The sequence below is a fragment of the Oculina patagonica genome, chromosome 5 (assembly GCF_052425735.1).
Source record: "Oculina patagonica isolate OP01 chromosome 5, crgOcupat, whole genome shotgun sequence".
NCBI classification, from domain to species: Eukaryota; Metazoa; Cnidaria; class Anthozoa; order Scleractinia; family Oculinidae; genus Oculina; species Oculina patagonica.
In genome coordinates, this window is record NC_135762.1 from 20330624 (window position 1) to 20350170 (window position 19547).

At 41.4% G+C, this 19547-nt stretch overlaps 3 protein-coding genes and 1 pseudogene across 3 annotated transcripts in view; 3 read left to right on the forward strand and 1 right to left on the reverse strand.

Annotated features, from left to right (window-relative positions):
• Positions 1-19547, reverse strand: part of LOC144653189 (uncharacterized) — a 467538-nt gene that overhangs the window by 257984 nt on the left and 190007 nt on the right. The gene's annotated exons all lie outside the window — the stretch shown is intronic.
• LOC144653167 (uncharacterized) overlaps positions 1-19547 on the forward strand; it is a 300092-nt gene that overhangs the window by 108880 nt on the left and 171665 nt on the right. The gene's annotated exons all lie outside the window — the stretch shown is intronic.
• On the forward strand, positions 6791-7635 carry LOC144654090 (uncharacterized; annotated as a pseudogene).
• Positions 9805-11150, forward strand: LOC144653191 (uncharacterized). The gene has a single exon (XM_078513139.1). It carries the CDS (start codon positions 10291-10293, stop codon positions 10900-10902), a length of 612 nt encoding a protein of 203 aa, XP_078369265.1. The 5' UTR covers positions 9805-10290; the 3' UTR covers positions 10903-11150.

Sequence of the window (19547 nt, forward strand, 5' to 3'; positions counted from 1 at the left end):
ACATAGTTTGCCGCATGTCACACGGGGCGACTGTCACCGCGACATGTTGCAGCGACGTGTTGCCTAGTGTGTCCCGACCTTAATGGCAGTTTAATTATAATGTGTGGTTCCAAAAATATCCATACCTACCCCAAGGATGGACCCTTCCGACCCCCTGGAACTTCAGTTTAGCTTCATACTTTCTTTTAAACATTTGGGCTATTGCGCCTTCTCTCCCCTTCGGAATTTCCATTGACCATCCTTGTGGTGAGTATGGAATTTTCTGGAACCGCAAAATGTAGGCATTTACTTATGAATGTATGCTGCAGATTGATACACACTAATCTATTTTGTTAACCTTTTCACATTTTCCTGTTTTCTCTGGAATATATAATTATATATTGTTTTTACCGGTTTCACTTGTAATAATAATAACAATAATAATAATAATAATAATAATAATAATAATAATAATAATAATAATAATAATAATAATAATAATAATGGCACATCGGGCAGTATATCCACAGAGTGGCTCTTCGCCTGCCCGATCCTAACTAAATTTACAGATGTAAAAGATTAACAAATATCTAAAAAATTTATATGTACATGAAAACGAGATAAAATTGTATTAAACTTATGCAAATTAAACTTCACTGACCTAACTACGATATAAGAACTAATTATGTGAATTATAGTATATAAAAAAAAATTACTTAAGACATGCTATGTTCTAAAACTCTCTTAAAAATAATGTTTTTGGTGTCTTTACAAAATTTATTATAATCTTGGCAGCATCTCACGTTGCTGGGCAATGTGTTAAATAAGCTTGCAGTTTGGTCCTGTAAAGTATTATTAATTAGGGATCTCTCTAATTGAATACTGCTACTGGATCTTAGACATCGTTCGTGTTGGAATACATTAAGCTTCAAGTAACTTGGCCAATATGGGTTATGAAGGGCTTTGTGGGTTGCCTTGAGTAGGTTCCATTCGCGTTGCTCCTTTACGGGAAGCCATTTGAGTTTCGTAAGGATGTCATCGGATGACGCAAATCTACCACGTACAAAGCTAGCTGTAGCCTTTTGTACTCTCTGGAGGCGTTTCATAAAATAATCTGGGAGTGAGTGGTATACTATTTCATTGTAATATAGCTTGCTTAGGACCAGTGCCTGTGCCAAATTCTTCTTGATGTGGAAAGGCAGGATGTTCTTTAACTTCCTTAGGGTTGTTAGAGTAGCATAGCAGGACGCTTCTACTTGTTTGACATTTCCTTCCCAGTTAAGATGCTCATGGATGTGAGACCCCAATAGTTTAGTTGTAGTCACTCGATCCAGGGGAGTGCTGGTGATTGTAATGTCGAACTTTGCAGTGTCTAAACTATGGACCTTTGATAACTGCGGAGTAGATAATAACATCAGCTTAGTCTTGGAAGGATTAATGACTAAGTTTGCCTCACGTGACCACGCCTCCAATTTGCCTACATTAACGGAAAGTTCAGCCACAGTTGATTGAAGATCTGCTGGTTTACAGTGTGTGTACAGTGTGGTATCATCGGCATATTGATGACATGTAACTCCGGTTACATAAGACTGAAGGTCGGCGACGTAGAGATTGAAAATAAGTGGCCCCATGATAGAGCCTTGAGGCACACCGAAATTCACCATACAAAGCTCTGACGTTTTGTCGTCGATTTGCACAAAATGTTTCCTTCCTGTAAGATATTGGATCGTCCATTTGAGGTATTCCTTGGAAAAGCCCAACAGGCTAAGCTTTTCAAGGACAGTCTTGTACTTGATGGTATCAAACGCCTTTAAGAAATCGGCCAATACAATGGGCGTGACTTCTCCTCGCTTCATGGCGCGAATAATGTCATCTCTGATCCCTAATAGAACAGTAGTCGTTGAGTGTCCTTTCCTGAAAGCCGAGATATTCTCCTTTAACAGGAAGCGAGAATCAATGTAATCAATGACTTGCTGATGTACGAGTCTTTCGAAAACTTTTGAAAGGACCGGAAGTATTGATATCGGTCTCATGTCTGATACACTAAAGGTGGAGCCACTAGTCTTAGGGATTGGAGTTATCCTTGCAACCTTCCAAGAGTCTGGAAAAGTTGATTCGTCGATACAAGAGTTTATCACGTCGGTCAAAGGTCCTGCAATCAGATCGGCTACAGGCTTTAGGTACTTAGCTGGAATTTGGTCAGGTCCTGTCGATGTATCGGAACGAATTGATTTAATTTCCCTGAGGACCTCTTCATGTTTAACGTGACGCAAGGTGAATGTTTCTTCCTCCATCAGGCATGGTTGCAAGCTATCAACAAAGCTCACAAGGTCTTCTTTGGCATCAACATCTGTATTTCCGGTGGTGCGTTGTGCGATTTCTGCAAAATGCCTGTTAAGCTCATTGACATCCAGACGTTAAGGCTGTGGACATGGGTTCAGAATACGGTGTATAATACGCCAGACCGCTTTCGGTTTCGTTGATGATAATGCCGTATTGATGAACGATCGTTTCGCCTCTTTGATTGTTGTTTTCAGACGATTACGGACGTCGCGAAAAGCTTGCCAGGCATCAGGCGTTTTTAACGAGTGTGCCTTGTGACGTAGTACGTTTCTCTGATTTTGAAGACTTTTAATTTCCTCATCATGTAACCATGGAGCTGGCGGCCGTGTGACCTTCGTGCGTTTCAGTGGAGCATGTCGCTCAATACATTCGGTTATGAGTGTAGTAAACATCTCTAGCTTTTCTTCGGGATCATCTGTTGCTTGAAGACACTTAAGGAAGGAATCACGAACGAACTCTTCTTCCTTGAACCCACGCTCGTTTCGAATCATTTTAAACCTTGGAACAAAGCGTTCAACACGAATTTTGAGGGACGCGTAGGGTGCATCATGGTCACTCACATTTGGGCATGGAAGGACGTCGACATGTGTAACACGCTTAGAATCATTTGAGACTATGTGGTCAATCAAGGTCTCACTGTGAGGTGTAACCCTAGTTGGCTTTTGCACGTGCTGTGTTAGGTTAAATGTGCTCAATAAATCTGTATACTGTTTTGTCAATGACGCATTTGGCTTCAGCATATCAATATTTAAATCCCCTGTAATAAGCAATAAACCGTCCCACGAAGTCGACAGGTCCGACAACATAATCTCCATTTGCGCCATCCACTGTTGGGTATCTGGTATTCTCGTGGATCTGTATATGGTTCCCATTAATAAGTGACTATGTTTATTGCGTCCTTGAATTTCAAGCCACAAGTGTTCTAATTCAGGGTATCTAGATTCAATATCCTTACGCCTTTTGTACTTCACACTTTCTTTAATGTATGCACCAACACCTCCACCTTTGATTTTATCTCTATTCCTGAACTCGTTTGCATAGCCAGGAATAGTTACATGGCTAAGTAGTTGTGGGTTGTCTTTAAGCCATGTTTCGCTGAGCATGACCACGTCAAAGTCATATCTTTGAATTACGAGGAGAAGCTCGTCGAATGTTGATGTCATACATTGCGTGTTGATGTGCATAAAAGAAAGTTGTTTTCGTCTCGCAGTGAGTGCATCAAAGTGGCGGTCGGAATTCCAATGCAAATCACTCACAGTATCGTCTGTCGTTTCCAAAGCGACTAGATCTTTTACCTTGAAGAAGGGAAGCTCAGATAATGTACAAGTAGTACATGTCCAAATGCCAGGCTGGTTAAATTTGATGGTTTTATAGAAACCGGCGTTGCTGTTTGCACAGCGAACATGAATTAAATCATAACACTTATCGCACTGAAGGTGTTTATGGTTTCGCTGAACTGGCTTTGAGCACTTTGGGCACTTACCGTATTTACCCGTGTATTATTCGATCCCGTGTATAAGTCGACCCCCTATTTTTGAGGCCATAAACTAAGATTTTTTCATTTCTGGGTAAGAATTTTTTTTGGAAAAATAGCCTTGTGTTTCTTAGAATTTCCCTTCAGGTAGAGATACTTAATGAAAAAACACAGCAAGTTTCAATGTGAAGTTTATTATCATGCTTACGCGGGCGTTTTAGCAACACATGTTTATGCAGGCATTTTGTCCATTATTTTTTGAAACAGCCTGTAGCTGTAACTCCGCTTTTTGGTTTTAGGTTGCTTAAAGACGTATCCAACGTGGGTCCAGGATGCGGATGAACATCCCCACAAATTAGTATCGCTGAGGCAGTAGCATTGAATGATGCGGTGGAGTTGTGATAGTAGAGTGGGCGACTCTTTAGCCATTTGCATTTCTTCGTGATCGATGTCGGCGAATTTCGACTCCATTTGTTAGGAGTTTCGATGAAATGCCAATTACTTTCGTTTGAATACACCTTTAGGTCCGACTTGCAAGTAGAAATTTCAAGATGCTGAGCCAAAAGAAGCAATAAAACGAAATTAACTACGGAGACTAGGAAGACGCGTCTTTCCATCTTCACACAAAAAACCTCAACAGATCGACTTTATCCTCTTTGTCTCTTGTGAGTTCTGTTAATTATTTTCTTTATCTTTGAATGCTTCTTGTGGAAAAGAAATACATAGCTAGAATTTCTAGTCGAATGCCTTTGTTTCTTCGTTTACTGGCCAACCACTTCCACTGATATTTGTCCTCTGTGCTTTAAAAATAAGTGAAAGACACGGCAAAAGGTACACAATCCCTGAAGCGTTTTGTTATCATGTTCATATTGAGGAATTTCTTGAATGGAGGACGCATTAAGTAGTTTTGTTTGCCTGTTCAGGCTTATGTACCGTAGCTATAATTATACAGATCTTTACTGAGACAATAGCTTCGTATAGACATGATTAAAAAGAAAGGGCAACCTCGAGCCAAGTGGCGCATACTGCGGGAGCTTATACCGCTTTTGATAGCATAAAGCAGCTGGGAGTTTTTCCACCTTCCTTGGATGGGATGCTACCTAGTTCACCGCAGGGTAAGCCCCTAGCATTATTTCGCCGGTACCCATTTATACACCTGGGTGGAGAGAGGCTCTATGAGAGTGTCTTACCCAAGAACACAACAACAACAACAACAACAACAACAACAACAACAACAAAGAAAAAAACAACACAACGGAGAAAAGGAACAGTGACCCCGACCGTGTATAATAATATGACAAGGTAGGAAAGCGTAATTGCTTCTAGCGTACGGCACGTGTCGAAACTGACTCGAGTTTCACCCATGCCACAAAAACAGCTTTCACTCAAATTCTGACTTCAAATCTCAATGAAAGGATGATAAGCGGATGCTTTTCTGAAAGCTGCTTGCTCTTCATCCTTAGCAACTAGCCGCTTTTGAAACTCCAAAATCAGTTAAAAATAGCCACTATTGATTCGTGACTCCCAAAATAGACTGAACACCAGTCAAATTGAACCCCAACGGAGAGGAGCACACTATTTTTTGGTTGCGTTTCAAGTTGTTTCCAGTACCACAAGGCGAGAACAAGATTTGTGCCTCGTCGCTGCTTCCCCCATCCGTGTGGTAGGGGAAACAACTTAAAATGCGACCAAAAATAGCGCGCCCCTCTCTTGTACATCTCCAGTCAGCCAGCCAGCCAGTCAGTCAGTCCGTCAGCCAGTCAGTCAGTCAGTCAGTCAGTCAGTCAGTCAGTCAGTGACTGTCGCTGAGATGTTTGATATGTGCTGGTCATTCATTAGTTATGTAATGTACTTAATTTGTTGTGTAACGTTTGATACGAAATGGTAGTTCACCGATCACCTTATTAAAAATTTGTTATGTTATGATAATTGTTTTACATGATCTGCTAAGTGTTGGGAGCTTTTTTTGCAAACACCTGCCATCGAAGTGTTTCGGGAAGTGTTAACGCATTCGTATTCCGTTTGAGTGGCTTATTCATCACTCACAGCGAAAAGTATTCTTTTGAGAGTTTACAACAACAACTGACTAGTTCGTGGAAGGAGTGAATTAAGCCCATCACTATTCTCCTTTTTTTTCTTTTATTTAACGAAATAGTCGAAAGCAGGACTCTGGGGATGAATTGGTTTAGGCGGTGTTGGACAAGACTCGCAAAGCAATTGCACTTATTGTCGTCTGATCGTCTATCTGCAAACATCTCCTCGCGGTGCGAAGATATTCTAATGCTAAAAAAAAATATAGGAGGAAATCCATTTCGAATCTTTCGCGAACCTAGTAGCACCAAAAGATGATCATAGATTCGTATTGCTGGATTCATAAAGGCGACATTTTACGGCGGACCAACTCAAAATTGGATTCGAAACATCGCGGTTCGTCGACTATTGGAAATATAAATATTCGATTTGTGATCGAAGTAGACAGGCTAAAATTGAACTTTCTTTGGCGCTTTCTTTTTCAGAAATTAATGTCAAGTTATGTATGAAATACGTCGATGTACTGCTGGCCATATCGTGGTTTTTGATTTCGCTGGGTTGTTTTACTCTGAGGGCCCAACGGCCGTCTTGATATATATGCCGAGTATCGGCCAAACAAAATTATGATATAAACACTTAATATTCGTCTCCTTAAATAGATAGGTGAAACACATATGTCGTGATATCGCTGTATTTCCGGCCTGCGGTCAGGCCCAGTAGTACCCAGGCCCATCATATATATAGAGAGATTGTAATTTATTCATCATGGCCTTTTGCTTGTATACGTTTCAACCGTTTGCTTAGCAGTATTAAACTTGTGTGTCAAGAACGCCTCCGTGTCACAGGAATCACTTCATGGTGTCAGAAGTGGGATCCGATTGCTGAATTGGACCTAACAGTGTTACAGAGAAGAAGAGAACCTGGTCGGTAAAGAATCCTTTCTTCGCGTTCGTCGTAAACAAGATGGCGAAACTTGCGGGTTTACCGATTCCTAGCATGGACTGGCATTCGCCGGATGCCCCACAGGCGTTTAAAAAGTTCAAAGCCCGTTGCGAGCATTACTTTCGGGCCCACATAATAAAAGGAGAAATCAGAGGAAGAAAAGGTCAGTTATCTTTTTATCTGGTCGGGTGACGATGGCATCGAATTAGTTTCCACGTGGACTTTAACCGCCACGGATACGAAGAAACTTGACACCTACTGAACGCGCTTTGAGAATTACCTTTCTCCAAAGAGCATCTTTCGACTCGCAAGATACAAGCTCAGGACCCTGAAGCAAGAACCTGACGAGTCAGTTGATTCATTTGTCAAGAGAATTCGTATTCTCGTCGAAGAATGTCGTTTTGAGAATGCAAATGAGCACATTATCGATGCCCTAATCTTCGGATCTAATTCAAAGCGTACGCAAGCCAAGCTCCTAGACAAGGACGCCACCCGCACACTTGATACTGCACCGGACAGAAGAGGTAACAAGCAAACAAATTAAGGAAATTTCACCCGATAATTCGACTCGTGTTGATGCAATGAAGCAGGAAGGAAGCCTTCCCGTCAGGCCCCGCGGTCCCATCATTCGATTATGTGGATGTTGCGGAACAGAACACGATATTTCTGAACGGTCCCTGTGCCCTGCCTTTGGTACAACGTGTGGTGCATGCGGCAAAGCTAATCATTGGAGAAAAGTTTGCCGTCAAACGATGCCAGGCAAAAAGGGAAAATCAAAACCCTCAAACCTCCAAAAGGAAAACCTGGAAAAAAGCAACTTCACAGTCTCGAAAGTGGTGAACCACTGCACCGGAAACACCAGGTGACCTTGAGTTATCAGATCAGTTATACTTTTATACGTTATCAGTTGATCAGGTCAAGAAAAGCGACACCCAAGCCTTCGTTGAAGTGGAAGTGGAAATCAATCACTGTAAGAAACCGCTTTTATGTAAAGTTGACACTGGTGCTGAGGGGAATGTTATTGCTTTGAGTACCTTCAGACGTCTCTTTCCAAATTCCTCATCCACTAGCTTGTCACCATCAAGCACTATCATTACTGCATATGGAGGACATGCCGTTGGTCCTCATGGCACTTGTGTTCTCAAACTGGCTCATGGGGGTACCTGTAAGTCATATCCATTTCATGTTGTTTTTGACAGATGGTCCAACCATATTAGGCCTGCCAACTTGTACAGATTTGAACTTGATTACAATGAATTTCAGCATCACAACCCGTGAAGAGGTCTCCAAGCCAAGTTCCCAACCAAAGCCTCTTTGCAATCCAGACCCGGTTGCAAAGGAGGAGGTGCTTAAACAGTACAAAAATTGCTTCGAAGGCGTTGGTTGCTTTCAGGGTGAATTCCATATCACCGTTGATCCTGCTGTTTCCCCAGTTGTGCATCCTCCACGCAGAGTTCCAGAAGCCCTCAAAGAATCTTTAAAAAAGGAACTTGATTTGGTGGTTGAACAAGGAATTTTAGCAAAAGTTACTGAGCCTACAGATTGGGTCAATTCCTTGATGTGTGTCACCAAGAGCACCGGTGCTTTGCGGCTTTGCCTAGATCCTAAGTATCTCAACCAAGCTATCAAGAGGCCATACTACTTCACACCTACACTGGTAGATATCCTTCCGAAGCTTAATGGTGCAAAGTGCTTCTCCATCCTGGATGCATGCAGTGGTTACTGGAATATCAAACTTGACCAGGACAGTTCACTGTGTACAACCTTCAATTCGCCGTTTGGCAGATACAGATTCCTGCGGTTACCTTTCGGTTTAGTTTGTGCACAGGACATTTTTCAAAGGAAAGTGGATGACCTTTGGTGACCTACCTGGTGTGACTGGAATCGCGGACGACATTGTTGTGTATGGCTACAAGAGTGACTGTACTGACCATGACGAAAACCTTTATGCTGTTCTTCAACGTGCTCGTGAGACCGGTCTTTGCTTTAACGTGGACAAGTGCAAGTTCAGATGTACTCGAATTCCCTTCTTTGGCCATATCATAGGTGCTGAAGGTCTTCAGCCTGAGTCACGGAAGATCGATTCCATACTGTCCATGGATCCTTCAACTAGCCTCGCATATCTCCAAACATTCCTTGGAATGGTCCATTTCCTAAGCCGTTTTATTACTACCTTGGCATCCATAGCAGCTAATCTCTGGGCGCTCACCAAGAAAGCAAGTGACTTTGTTTGGTGTCATGAGCATCAGTCAGCTGTTGATCGCATCAAAGAAAGCCATTGTGGCCCCCACTGCACTGCCGTACTTCGACAAAACCCAGCACGTAACCATTCAAGTGGATGCCTCCCAGAGGGGTTTAGGTGCGGTTCTTCTACAAGCCAACGGTCCAGTGGAGTTTGCTAGCAAGTTGCTGACTGAGACTGAGAGTCGATATTCAAATATCGAGAGAGAGAGAGAGAGAGAGATGTTGGCCGTTTTTTTGGTTTGGAGAGGTTCCGTTATTACGCCAACGGCCGGCCTGTTGTTGTGGAATCTGACAAAACCACCACTAGAGGCTATCTTTCGAAAGCATCTATCAAGTGCACCACCTCGCATCGCTAGGATGATGCTGCGCATACAGAAATATGATGCACAAATCAAATATGTCCCTGGAAAGGACATACCTGTCGCTGACGCTCTTTCAAGTATCAGCTCCTGCTCTGGTGAAGATATTCAAGGCCTAGATGTATCTGTTCATGAGGTCAATCTTCATCTTAATGCAAGCCCAATGCGAGTGTCCCAGATACAGGCAGAAACTGCCAATGATGCAACCTTGTCAGCTCCGCGTGAAATCATTTTGCATGGATGGCCTGAAAAGAGATCTGATTGCCCTGCCTATCTTCATGTCTTCTGGAACTACCGCGATGAGCTTACTGTGGCCAATGGTCTGATACTGAAGGGTACACGTATTGTTATCCCTAAGTCCCTACAGCCTGATGTTCTGCAACATCTTCACTATGCCCATCAAGGTGCAGAGAAGTGCAAGCTAGAGCGAAGGGATCAGTATTCTGGGCAAACATCAATCGTGATATTGAAGAGCTGGTTAAGAGCTGCCCCCCGTGTCAGCGTCACCAGAAGTTGAATGTCAAGGAACCGCTGCTGCCTCATGATGTGCCGCAGAAGCCGTAGCATACTTTAGGCTCCGACATATTCTTCTGGAACAATGCCAACTATTTGGTAGTTGTTGATTACTACAGTAAGTTCCCTGTGGTAAAGAAACTTTCCAACCTCAACTCGTCTGCAGTCATCGCACACCTGAAATTTGTGTTTGAAGAACATGGGATTCCCAGCAAACTTGTAACCGACAACGGTCCCCAATACGCATCTGCTACTTTTCAGGAGTTCAGTCGCAGTTACGGATTCACTTATGTTACATCCAGCCCGCTGTATCCACAGTCTAATGGTTTGAGCGAGAGGACTGTACAAACTGTGAAAGGTCTTTTGCAGAAGTGCAAGGAAACCTGGCAGGATCCCCATTTGGCCATGCTTTGTCTTCGTAGCACCCCACTAAGTCATGATTTGCCTTCACCTGCTGATATGCTGAATGGCCGAGTTTATCAGACAAACCTACCAGCTGTTACAAAGCCCTCGTCATCTGCAAATGGAGACATCAATGTAAAGCTCCAACTCATACAGGATAAGCAGAAGGTGCTATATGACAAAACAGCCCAACAGCCGCTTCAACCACTCTTCCCTGAAGATCGAGTTCGTGTCCTCAATCCAGCTACTAGAACCTGGGAGCCAGGCATCATCCAGGATGTGGCTAGTACCCCTCGTTCCTACTTGGTGAACATTGAAAGAGGGGGCACGCTTAGAAGAAATCGTCGTCATCTTAGTGCAACTGGAGAGTCTTTTAAGTTCCAAGGTGTTGAGATACCTCCTGATATTTCAGTTGATGACTCAATCTCCAATGAAGCCGGAAGTGCTGAGAGTGCCCGCTCTTCGGCAGAGCCAGCAGAATTCGCGACTTCAAGCTCAAGGTCGACCTCAGATCTTTCTCCTGTGTTGTCGCTTCGACCTCCAGATCCTTCTCCCGTGTCGCTGCCTCGCCGCTCCAGCAAGACAGTTAAATTTCCTGATAGACTGAACTTATAAGCATGCAATGTGTTTCTACCTTTGAACATTTTCTTTTGTTTTGCATTTGTTAGTTTGTTATCCTTAAGAAAAGGGGGATGTCGCTGTATTTCCGGCCTGCGGTCAGGCCCAGTAGTACCCAGGCCCCTCATATATATATATAGAGCTTGTAATTTATTCATCGTGGCCTTTTGCTTGTATACGTTTCAACCGCTTGCTTAGCAGTATTAAACTTGTGTGTCAAGAACGCCTCCGTGTCACAGGAATCACTTCAACATGCATATTTCTTGTTCTTTGAGCGTGTTGCGCGAAGGATAAGTGGAACACATGTATATTTATCGTTCTTAAAGCGTGCTGCGCGAAGGATAAGTGGAGTACATGCATATTTTTCATTGTTAAAGCATGTTGCGAAGGATATGTGTAATACATGTATATTTCTCGTTCTTTAAGTGGGTGTGCGAAATACAAGTGGAATACATGAAAATTTCTCGTTAAGTGTAATACATGTGTATTTCTCGTTCATAAAGAATGTTGAGCGAAGGATTATTATTCGTCGACTGCCTGTGGTTGGGCAATCGCTCCCACATGCCAAATATCGGCCAAACAAAAGGATGATATAAACACTGCAAAAACAAAAATGGCAAGTGAACATTAAAATATAAATACAACCAACGGGAGTACCAATTTAAGCCCTTGTCCTGTTAGAGCATCGACAGAAATCACACCATCAACTCCCGCAAAATGCAGCGAAGTGTAAGAGAACTGAGTGACATATCAGGCAAAGACCCCCAACTTCAAGTCAAAATTTGACCGTTAAAACGGCGGGGCCCGCCCGGGCCCACCGTACTTTTTTTACAGTTCAACTATCGAACTTAAGAGGGCGTCTTTCTTAAAAGCACCCACTCAATTTCGCTTAAAAAATAATTGTGCCTGAAACTCTGTCAACTGAAAGACATTACCAAGGCAAGAACTAAAACAGATTTGGTTTGATTTAAAATGATACTCTGGCCGCGTTAGGAGCCATAAAATATTTTCCCTTGTCAGCGCCGGTCACAACGTCTCGAAATTTGAAAAAAAGGCACTTTTCGTAACACTGTAAAATATTTATTTCGCATCATCTAGCCGCAAATTTTATATCAACTTGCTCAAAAACCTTTCTAGTTTTCCAAGACAGTCACAGTTTGTCTCTCGATTCTCCTGAAAAGGCAAAATCGAACGTATTGAGACCACTACTTATCGCCATGAGCAAAGGCTGTAAATTGGCTTCGATTTAGAGGCTATTTTTTAAATTTTGGGACCAACATAATACTTCTAGCCTATACAGCCGACAAGAGTAATCATTTATCTGCAAATATGTGCAAAATCCCATGTACGTTTTCAATATTTCAAAAGTTATGACCGTTTTTATCAGCACATGTAATAGCATTTTCGATTTTTTCGCCTATATTGAAATCGACCTCTCTCGAGCAGATTTTGACACACATGCAGCCTACCTGCTTCTCATCTCGGTTTATGTCCAACGTCAGACGGTTAACAATCCCCAGATTGCTAAATCCCATAATAACTCCAGCAAATTGGTAGGTATTGCCTTCAAAACTTGAGCACCACGGCATCTATCGAGTCCCTCGTTAGCGAGCGAAAGCCCAAATCCAAGGCTACATTTCGCACTAAATAGCCCATTAAACACCGTTTCAGAGCCGTATTTCTTCGAGAATCAGACAAAAGACCCTCTGAGACTGGTATTTAGAGAACATAGCCGCGATTTGAGGTCTTAAATTCCGAAGAAACATCACCATTTACAGTGTACATCTCGACAATCGATACTGTGTGATGCTGCTTCCGCAGAGGTCCGCATAAATGGGGAGACCGCTGCTCAGTTGTGCCAACAAGCACATCTAAATGTTACCATATTTTTTTAAATCAAAATTTGGAAAGCAATTTCGAGTTTTAAAGAAATCAATCCTATAAATAAATAAACACGAAGCCTCGTACCAAATGGCCCATACTATCGCAGCTTATCCCGAGATAAATAAATACATGTGCTGATAAAAACGGTCATAACTTTTGAAATATTGAAAACGTACATGGGATTTTGCACATATTTGCAGATAAACGACTACTCTTGTCGGCTGTATAGGGTAGAAGTATTAGGTTGGTCCCAAAATTTAAAAAATAGCCTCTAAATCGAAGCCAATTTACAGCCTTTGCTCGATGGCGATTAGTAGTGGTCATAATACGCTCGATTTTGCCTTTTCAGGAGAATCGAGAGACAAATTGTGACTGTCTTGGAAAACTAGAAAGGTTTTTGAGCAAGTTGATATAAAATTTGCGGCTGGATGATGCGAAATAAATATTTTATAGTGTTACGAAAAGTGCCTTTTTTCAATTTTCGAGACGTTGTGACCGGCGCTGACAAGGGAAAATATTTTATGGCTCCTAACGCGGCCAGAGTATCATTTCAAATCAAACCAAATCTGTTTTAGTTCTTACCTCAGTAAAGTCTTTCAGTTGACAGGGTTTCGGGCAAAATTATTTTTTACGCGAAATTGAGTGGGTGCTTTTAAGAAAGACGCCCTCTTAAGTTCAATGCAAAAATAATCTACAGTACTGATCCTTGTTTGTCAAGAAATGAGCAAATGTTCATCGACGTCGAACGCTTGCGCCAAACAACCCTTAACCATATAGCATGATTTTAATCGACTAGTTTTGAGAAAAAATCGCTTTCCTAAATTCAGAATTTGACAGATGACTTACTCTTCCAGCTCCAATAAAACAGTCCGTAAAAACCGTCAAAGTTACGCCGGAATCGCACGAAGAGGATGAGACCTTCTTAAAATCCCGCGACAAAATTGTCCGCCATTGCTTCCACCAAGGTGACAAATGATTGGTCGAAAAATGTCATGTGAACCGTGTCCAACACCGCTTGAAATTGGTTAGAAATTTAAACGTATTAGTGGTACTCGTTCTCGCATTCCTGTACGTGTGTTGCTGTGCAGCATACTTAGATGAATCAAACAAGTATACAATGAGTTAAAAAGGAAACTGAATTACCATTGTTCCTAAATACTCACAATATGCCCTTCTGTTTATAAAAGGCTCGATATGGAATAGTCTTCAATCGGTTCGCGCTTAGGGATCTGAAAGTTAAGAAAATTAAACGATGCCTGGTCTTATCTATAACCATTGTTCTGAAGGACAAGGTGAACAGAACAATTTCACGTGCTTACCAAATGTGCTAACAAATTTGATTGCCTAATCAAGGAAATGCTTTTTATAAGAAAACTCAAACCATCCCTAAACGCGCAAACGGACTCGATTCGCACAAAGGTGTTCACTTGAAGAATCTGTGATCCTTTGTTATTATGTTAATTCGTAGAGACTATAGAAACTGAAATCGCATTATTTAATCACTTTGCCTTGAGAATGGTGTCACGATGACGCCGAAACGTCGGCTTTTAACGTTAATATTTGCTTGTTTATGCTTTAAGAAATCGTTATTGATCAAAAGTGTAGTATATGAATTTAAATGTAATTCGTGCGATGCGAATTATATTGGCTACACGAGCCGCCACCTTCACCTGCGCATCGAGGAGCACAGATACTGCGTAATTGGAAAACACCTACAAGAACAACATAATCAAAAGTCGATCAACCTTCACAGCCAACTTGCCATCCTAAAGAAATGCCGCGGAAAGTTTGAGTGCCTAATTTACGAGATGCTCCTAATTAGGGAAAAGAAACTATCCCTGAACACTCAAAAGGACTCCATTCCAGCGAAACTGTTTACTTAGTTATGCACATTATGCCTCATTTATTGTAATTTAGTTTCACACTTTCTTTTCTATAAATATCGTTCTACATACCATGTAAAATTTGCATTTGATAATGGTGACATGTCGTCGACGAAACGTCATGTCTTTATAGCGTTAATATTTATTCTGAAATGTGTTTCAAAATCTTCCGTTATCAGAACTTATAAACCGAAAAGTAAAGGATAGTTTACCCTGATGAAGATTAAGACGGTTGAAGGACGACAAAATTGATCAAAAATGACCAATCCGTGACGTTGTTTTTGTAATAATAATTATAATAATTTTGTTATAAAACTTAACGCTATAAAGTCTAGACGTTTCGACCTCTCCGAGGTCATTTTCAAGTACGAGTAAAATACAAAATGAGCATAAATATATTAAAATAGTAAAACAGGCAAAAATGTCACGAACGCTGAAATGCGGTAGAATATATAAAAAATAGGTGACAAAATATTAATGAAGTTAAAAGGGTTAAAAAGACTTAAAACTACTGAAACCGTTAAGATAATTAAAAACCGAACTAAACAAATGTTTTGCACCGGATGGAGTCGCATTGTTTGTTTAGAGTTGGTTTCAGACCACGAGGAAAGCCTCCGAAGCATTACCCTCCATTGCTTCAGAAAGAGAAAGAGTTATCCTCGGTTGCACAAACGATCTTGCCCAAAACTATTGCCAATTTAGTAATCCAGAAGGGTTAGAGACTTGCTCATCTTTACGGTTTGCCAAAAACCCACAAGAAGAAGCTAGCCATGCGTTCAATGCTGTCCGCTACGGGAACTTACAATTACAAGTTTGCAAATTGGCTGGACGAAAAGCTGCAACCCCTGTCCGTCAACGACCACACCGTCAGTGACATTTTACAATTCCCCGAAGAACTCCATGGGATGGATATCAATGATCATGACATCTTAGTGTCGTATGATGTATCTTCACTCTTCATCAACGTACCTGTAAATGAAACCATTGAGACCATCGCAGAAAGAGCCTGGATGACTGAAAATGACTGGATCAACAAAAAGCACAATCTGAACATCGCGAAGTCAGATCTAATTGAGTTGTTAAGAGTTTCCACGAAAAATCAGTTATTTCAGTTCGAAGAAGACCTATTCGAACAGATAGATGGTGTTGCTATGGGTTCCCCACTAGGACTTCTCATGGCCAACACCTTCATGTACAACATCGAGAAACAGCTAGAAGCCAGAAACAAGATGCCTGCCTTCTACAAACGCTATGTGGATTATACGCTTAGCACAATGCTGTTACGCCGCAAAATGTAATAATCGCCGCAAAATGTAATAATAACGCAAAATGTAATAACAATCGCCGCAAAATGTAATAATAACGCAAAATGTGATAAAATTAACGCAAAATGTAATAAAGTTGTTAACGCAAAATGTAATAACTTTTTAACGCAAAATGTAATAAACTTTCTAACGCAAAATGTAATAACGCAAAATGTAATAACTCTTATTATAGTTCACTCAACAAAATTTTTGGATTCTGACTTGACGAGAGCAGTACACTTTATCCCAAATTCTACTCTCTCGTCTTTTCGAAGTCAATCCGAAGATTTCCGAAGTCTTCCGAAGATGACTCAAACACTTGCAAAAATTTCCAAAGTTGACCCGGGTACTTCCGAAGATTTGCGAAGTTGAAGTTGATTTAAAAACTGTGGGCTTGTATGCGATATTCCTTTCACAAAGTCGGCTAAGGGACGGACCATTATTTTTTGGAGGGAGTGCGGGGGGGGGGGGGGTTAAAAATTATTGAAAATAAATTGTTTGCAAACACAATATGTAAAACAAACAACAGCTTGAATTTCTAAAAAAAATGTTTGCAGAGGTGCATAATCTAAAAAAAGTTTGTAAAGGAAATTTTTTCATACCCCCCCCCCCCCCTCAAGAAAATAATGGACTAACCCTAAGACCCTAAGGTAACGACCCTAAGGTAACGCGCGTGCAAGCTGCTGTGTTCATCAGTGAACATTTTTGTTTGGCGACTCTGCTTTGCTGTTTAATCAAAGGCTTCTCTCTAATAGTGCGAGTTTATCGCAGTTATCATCAAAAACGGCTAGTCATGCAGAATATAATGCATTGTTTACGGCCAGCAATTTTTTCCTCGTTGAATTTCCTAGAAAAAGCCAGCTAAGTGCTTTAGTAGCTGTTTGTAATTGTCGAAACTTTTCTTGAATGATTAGGATGCTAGAAAAAAAAATAAACTTTTGTTCAGACATTTGGCTCTACAAAAACGTTTAGCTCAGGATTTTAGTCTAATGCGCTTCGCGAGCTCTTCTGTATCATAGATCACCGGTGGAAATGGCTCTTCCATTAACCGCAAGCCACCTATGGAAGCCATTTAAAGTATAGCTTCGAACAGCTAGGTGGTGCAACCACTAGGGCTTGTTGTAAAATCATATAGCAATCAATAATGAAGACGCTACTAGTGCTAACGTTGTTCGTGGTCATTCTAGTTAATTTAATGCGTTATAGTTCTGGTATCACGAGCTTGGACAACGAGACGTATGACGTTTTCCTTCAGCTGATCAAAGGGGAATTTGATGTTCCTGTAAAGGATCGAACAACTAAGCAAAAGTCAGCAGTCGTGAGGTTTTGGAGAAATAGAGAGAAGTTGTCGTTGAGAGGAGGACAATTATTCTACAATGGAAGAGCCGTGGTGAAAAAAGCTGAATTGCAAAATGTGGTTAAGGACATGTATAAACGCTCTAAAGGATCTGGAACCCGAAAACTATACCACAGAATCAAAGACAGTTATAGTGGTGTAGCAGAAAGAGATGTGCACAAAATGCTTTCGAAATCTTGCACACATCAACGGCTCAACGTGCGCTTTGAAAATAAAGCTAGACTCCGACCAGTGCGTGCTAAAGGCGTTCAAATACGACACCAGATCGACCTCGTTAACATGTAACGACTACGTACTAAATTCAAGGGCAAGGTTTTCAAGTATGTTTTATCGATCATTGATGTTTTCAGTCGTTACCACTGGTTGATTCCTTTAGAAAGAAAGTCGAGCTCCCAGATAGCACGTGAACTTGTTCGTGTTTACCAACAACATGGAGCACCGCGGGTCATTCAACATGATCAAGGTACTGAATTTGCTGGAGCTGTAGCTGCGTTATGTAAAAAGCTGTGCATAAAAGTCATTAGAGGTCGTCCCTATCATCCCCAATCCCAGGGGAAAATTGAGAGATCACACAGATCCTTCAAAAAGAAAATATTGTACGATTTTCTTGTCATGAAAAAAGCTGGAGTAAACTGGGCGAAGTCATTGCCGGAATATGAAAGAGCTCTAAATCTGGATCCCAAAGAGGAGCTTGCGTGGAAGTCTCCGTTCGAGATTTACTATGGGCGCAAACCCAATGTAGTAGAAACAAAAGGAAACCAGCCTGTGTCAGAATGGGATATTCCCTCCAACAGATATCAGGAAATGATTCACCCACGCACAAAGGATTACACAGATCATGCCAGAAAAACTCGCAAGTTAAGGAATTTGGCCCATTCAGCAACTACCAAATGTGCAGACCGCATGGTGAAACGTGGAGTGAGAAATAACCCTCCTTCCGTATACGAAATTGGAGAGACTGTTCTAATTCGTTACCCTCCTGCAAAGAAAGTTGTAAGTAAAAGGCATATTTTAGAGGCGGATATTGTCAAGAGAAACTTACGCCTTCAGAAGTATCAGGTGGCATTTATATCACCTACTTCGGGGAAATTAACCTATAAATGGATCCCTGTAAATGATATAACCAGTGTTACCATGGAAAGAGAAAAAAAGAAAAGAAAATCTACATTGAAGGAGGCCGAAATAAAGAAGAAAAGAAAGGCCCATAAGCAAAAATATCTGCAAGGATATGAAGACGACAGGTCTTTATTTGAAGATCGTTCTGGTTCAGCCCATTACGAAATTTCTTGCGATCCTCCCAAGGACGGGAATTGCCAATTTTCGGCGATAAGCAATTTACTTCAGGGAATAGGAATTTTCAGGTCGAACCAAACATTGCGGAGAGAAATTGTTCGTTATCTTGAGGCAAATCCTTCAACAAGTGATGGGACGCCGCTTCAAAATTTCACCGATATCCCGTGGCCTCAGTATCTACCCGAAATGTCGCAAAATGGTACATTCGGCGACCATATTACTCTTCAAGCTGCGTCCAATTTATTTAATATAGCGTTTGTCGTAATTTCATCCCTTGGACCCGGAGCTACTGCAACTCTTTCCCCAATGGATTCAAATCCACTCTGTACTTTTATGCTAGGACATTATGCAGAGAACGCTGGAGAACATTACGTATGCTTGGAAAATGAGCCTGCCTGGACTGGCGACACAACCACAGCTTGTGAACAATCTCCACCTGTTTCGCCTGGTGATAACGACACACCTATGGATAGCGACACACCACTTCTACAGGAAATGGACGGAAATCAGGAAATGGATGGGCCCTACTTAAACCCTGACTGCTTCGAAGAAATAATTCAGCAAACATTAGATATGTATCCATATATGCGTCAAGCACTGCGAGCGGTTTCAAGATCATTTAAAAATATTGTGGACCGACAGCCTTTGCCAATGATATATCTTCCTGAACTCAATGATATGCTAGATATACAGCATGTGAGTGTGCGAAGAATTATGAAACTAAAAGGGAAAAACAGCGGTGTCGTTCTTCGTTTAAGAGAGATCATAAACTGTGTTAAATGGGCTTTCGCCTGGTTAAGTTTCATTGCAGCGGGGTATGGATGGTTTTTCATATCCAAGATCTATTGGAAAGGTTTAAATTCAAAGTAATGCTAATATCGTTTTTTAAGATAATAACGTTACAGTTTAGTTTTAAACCTG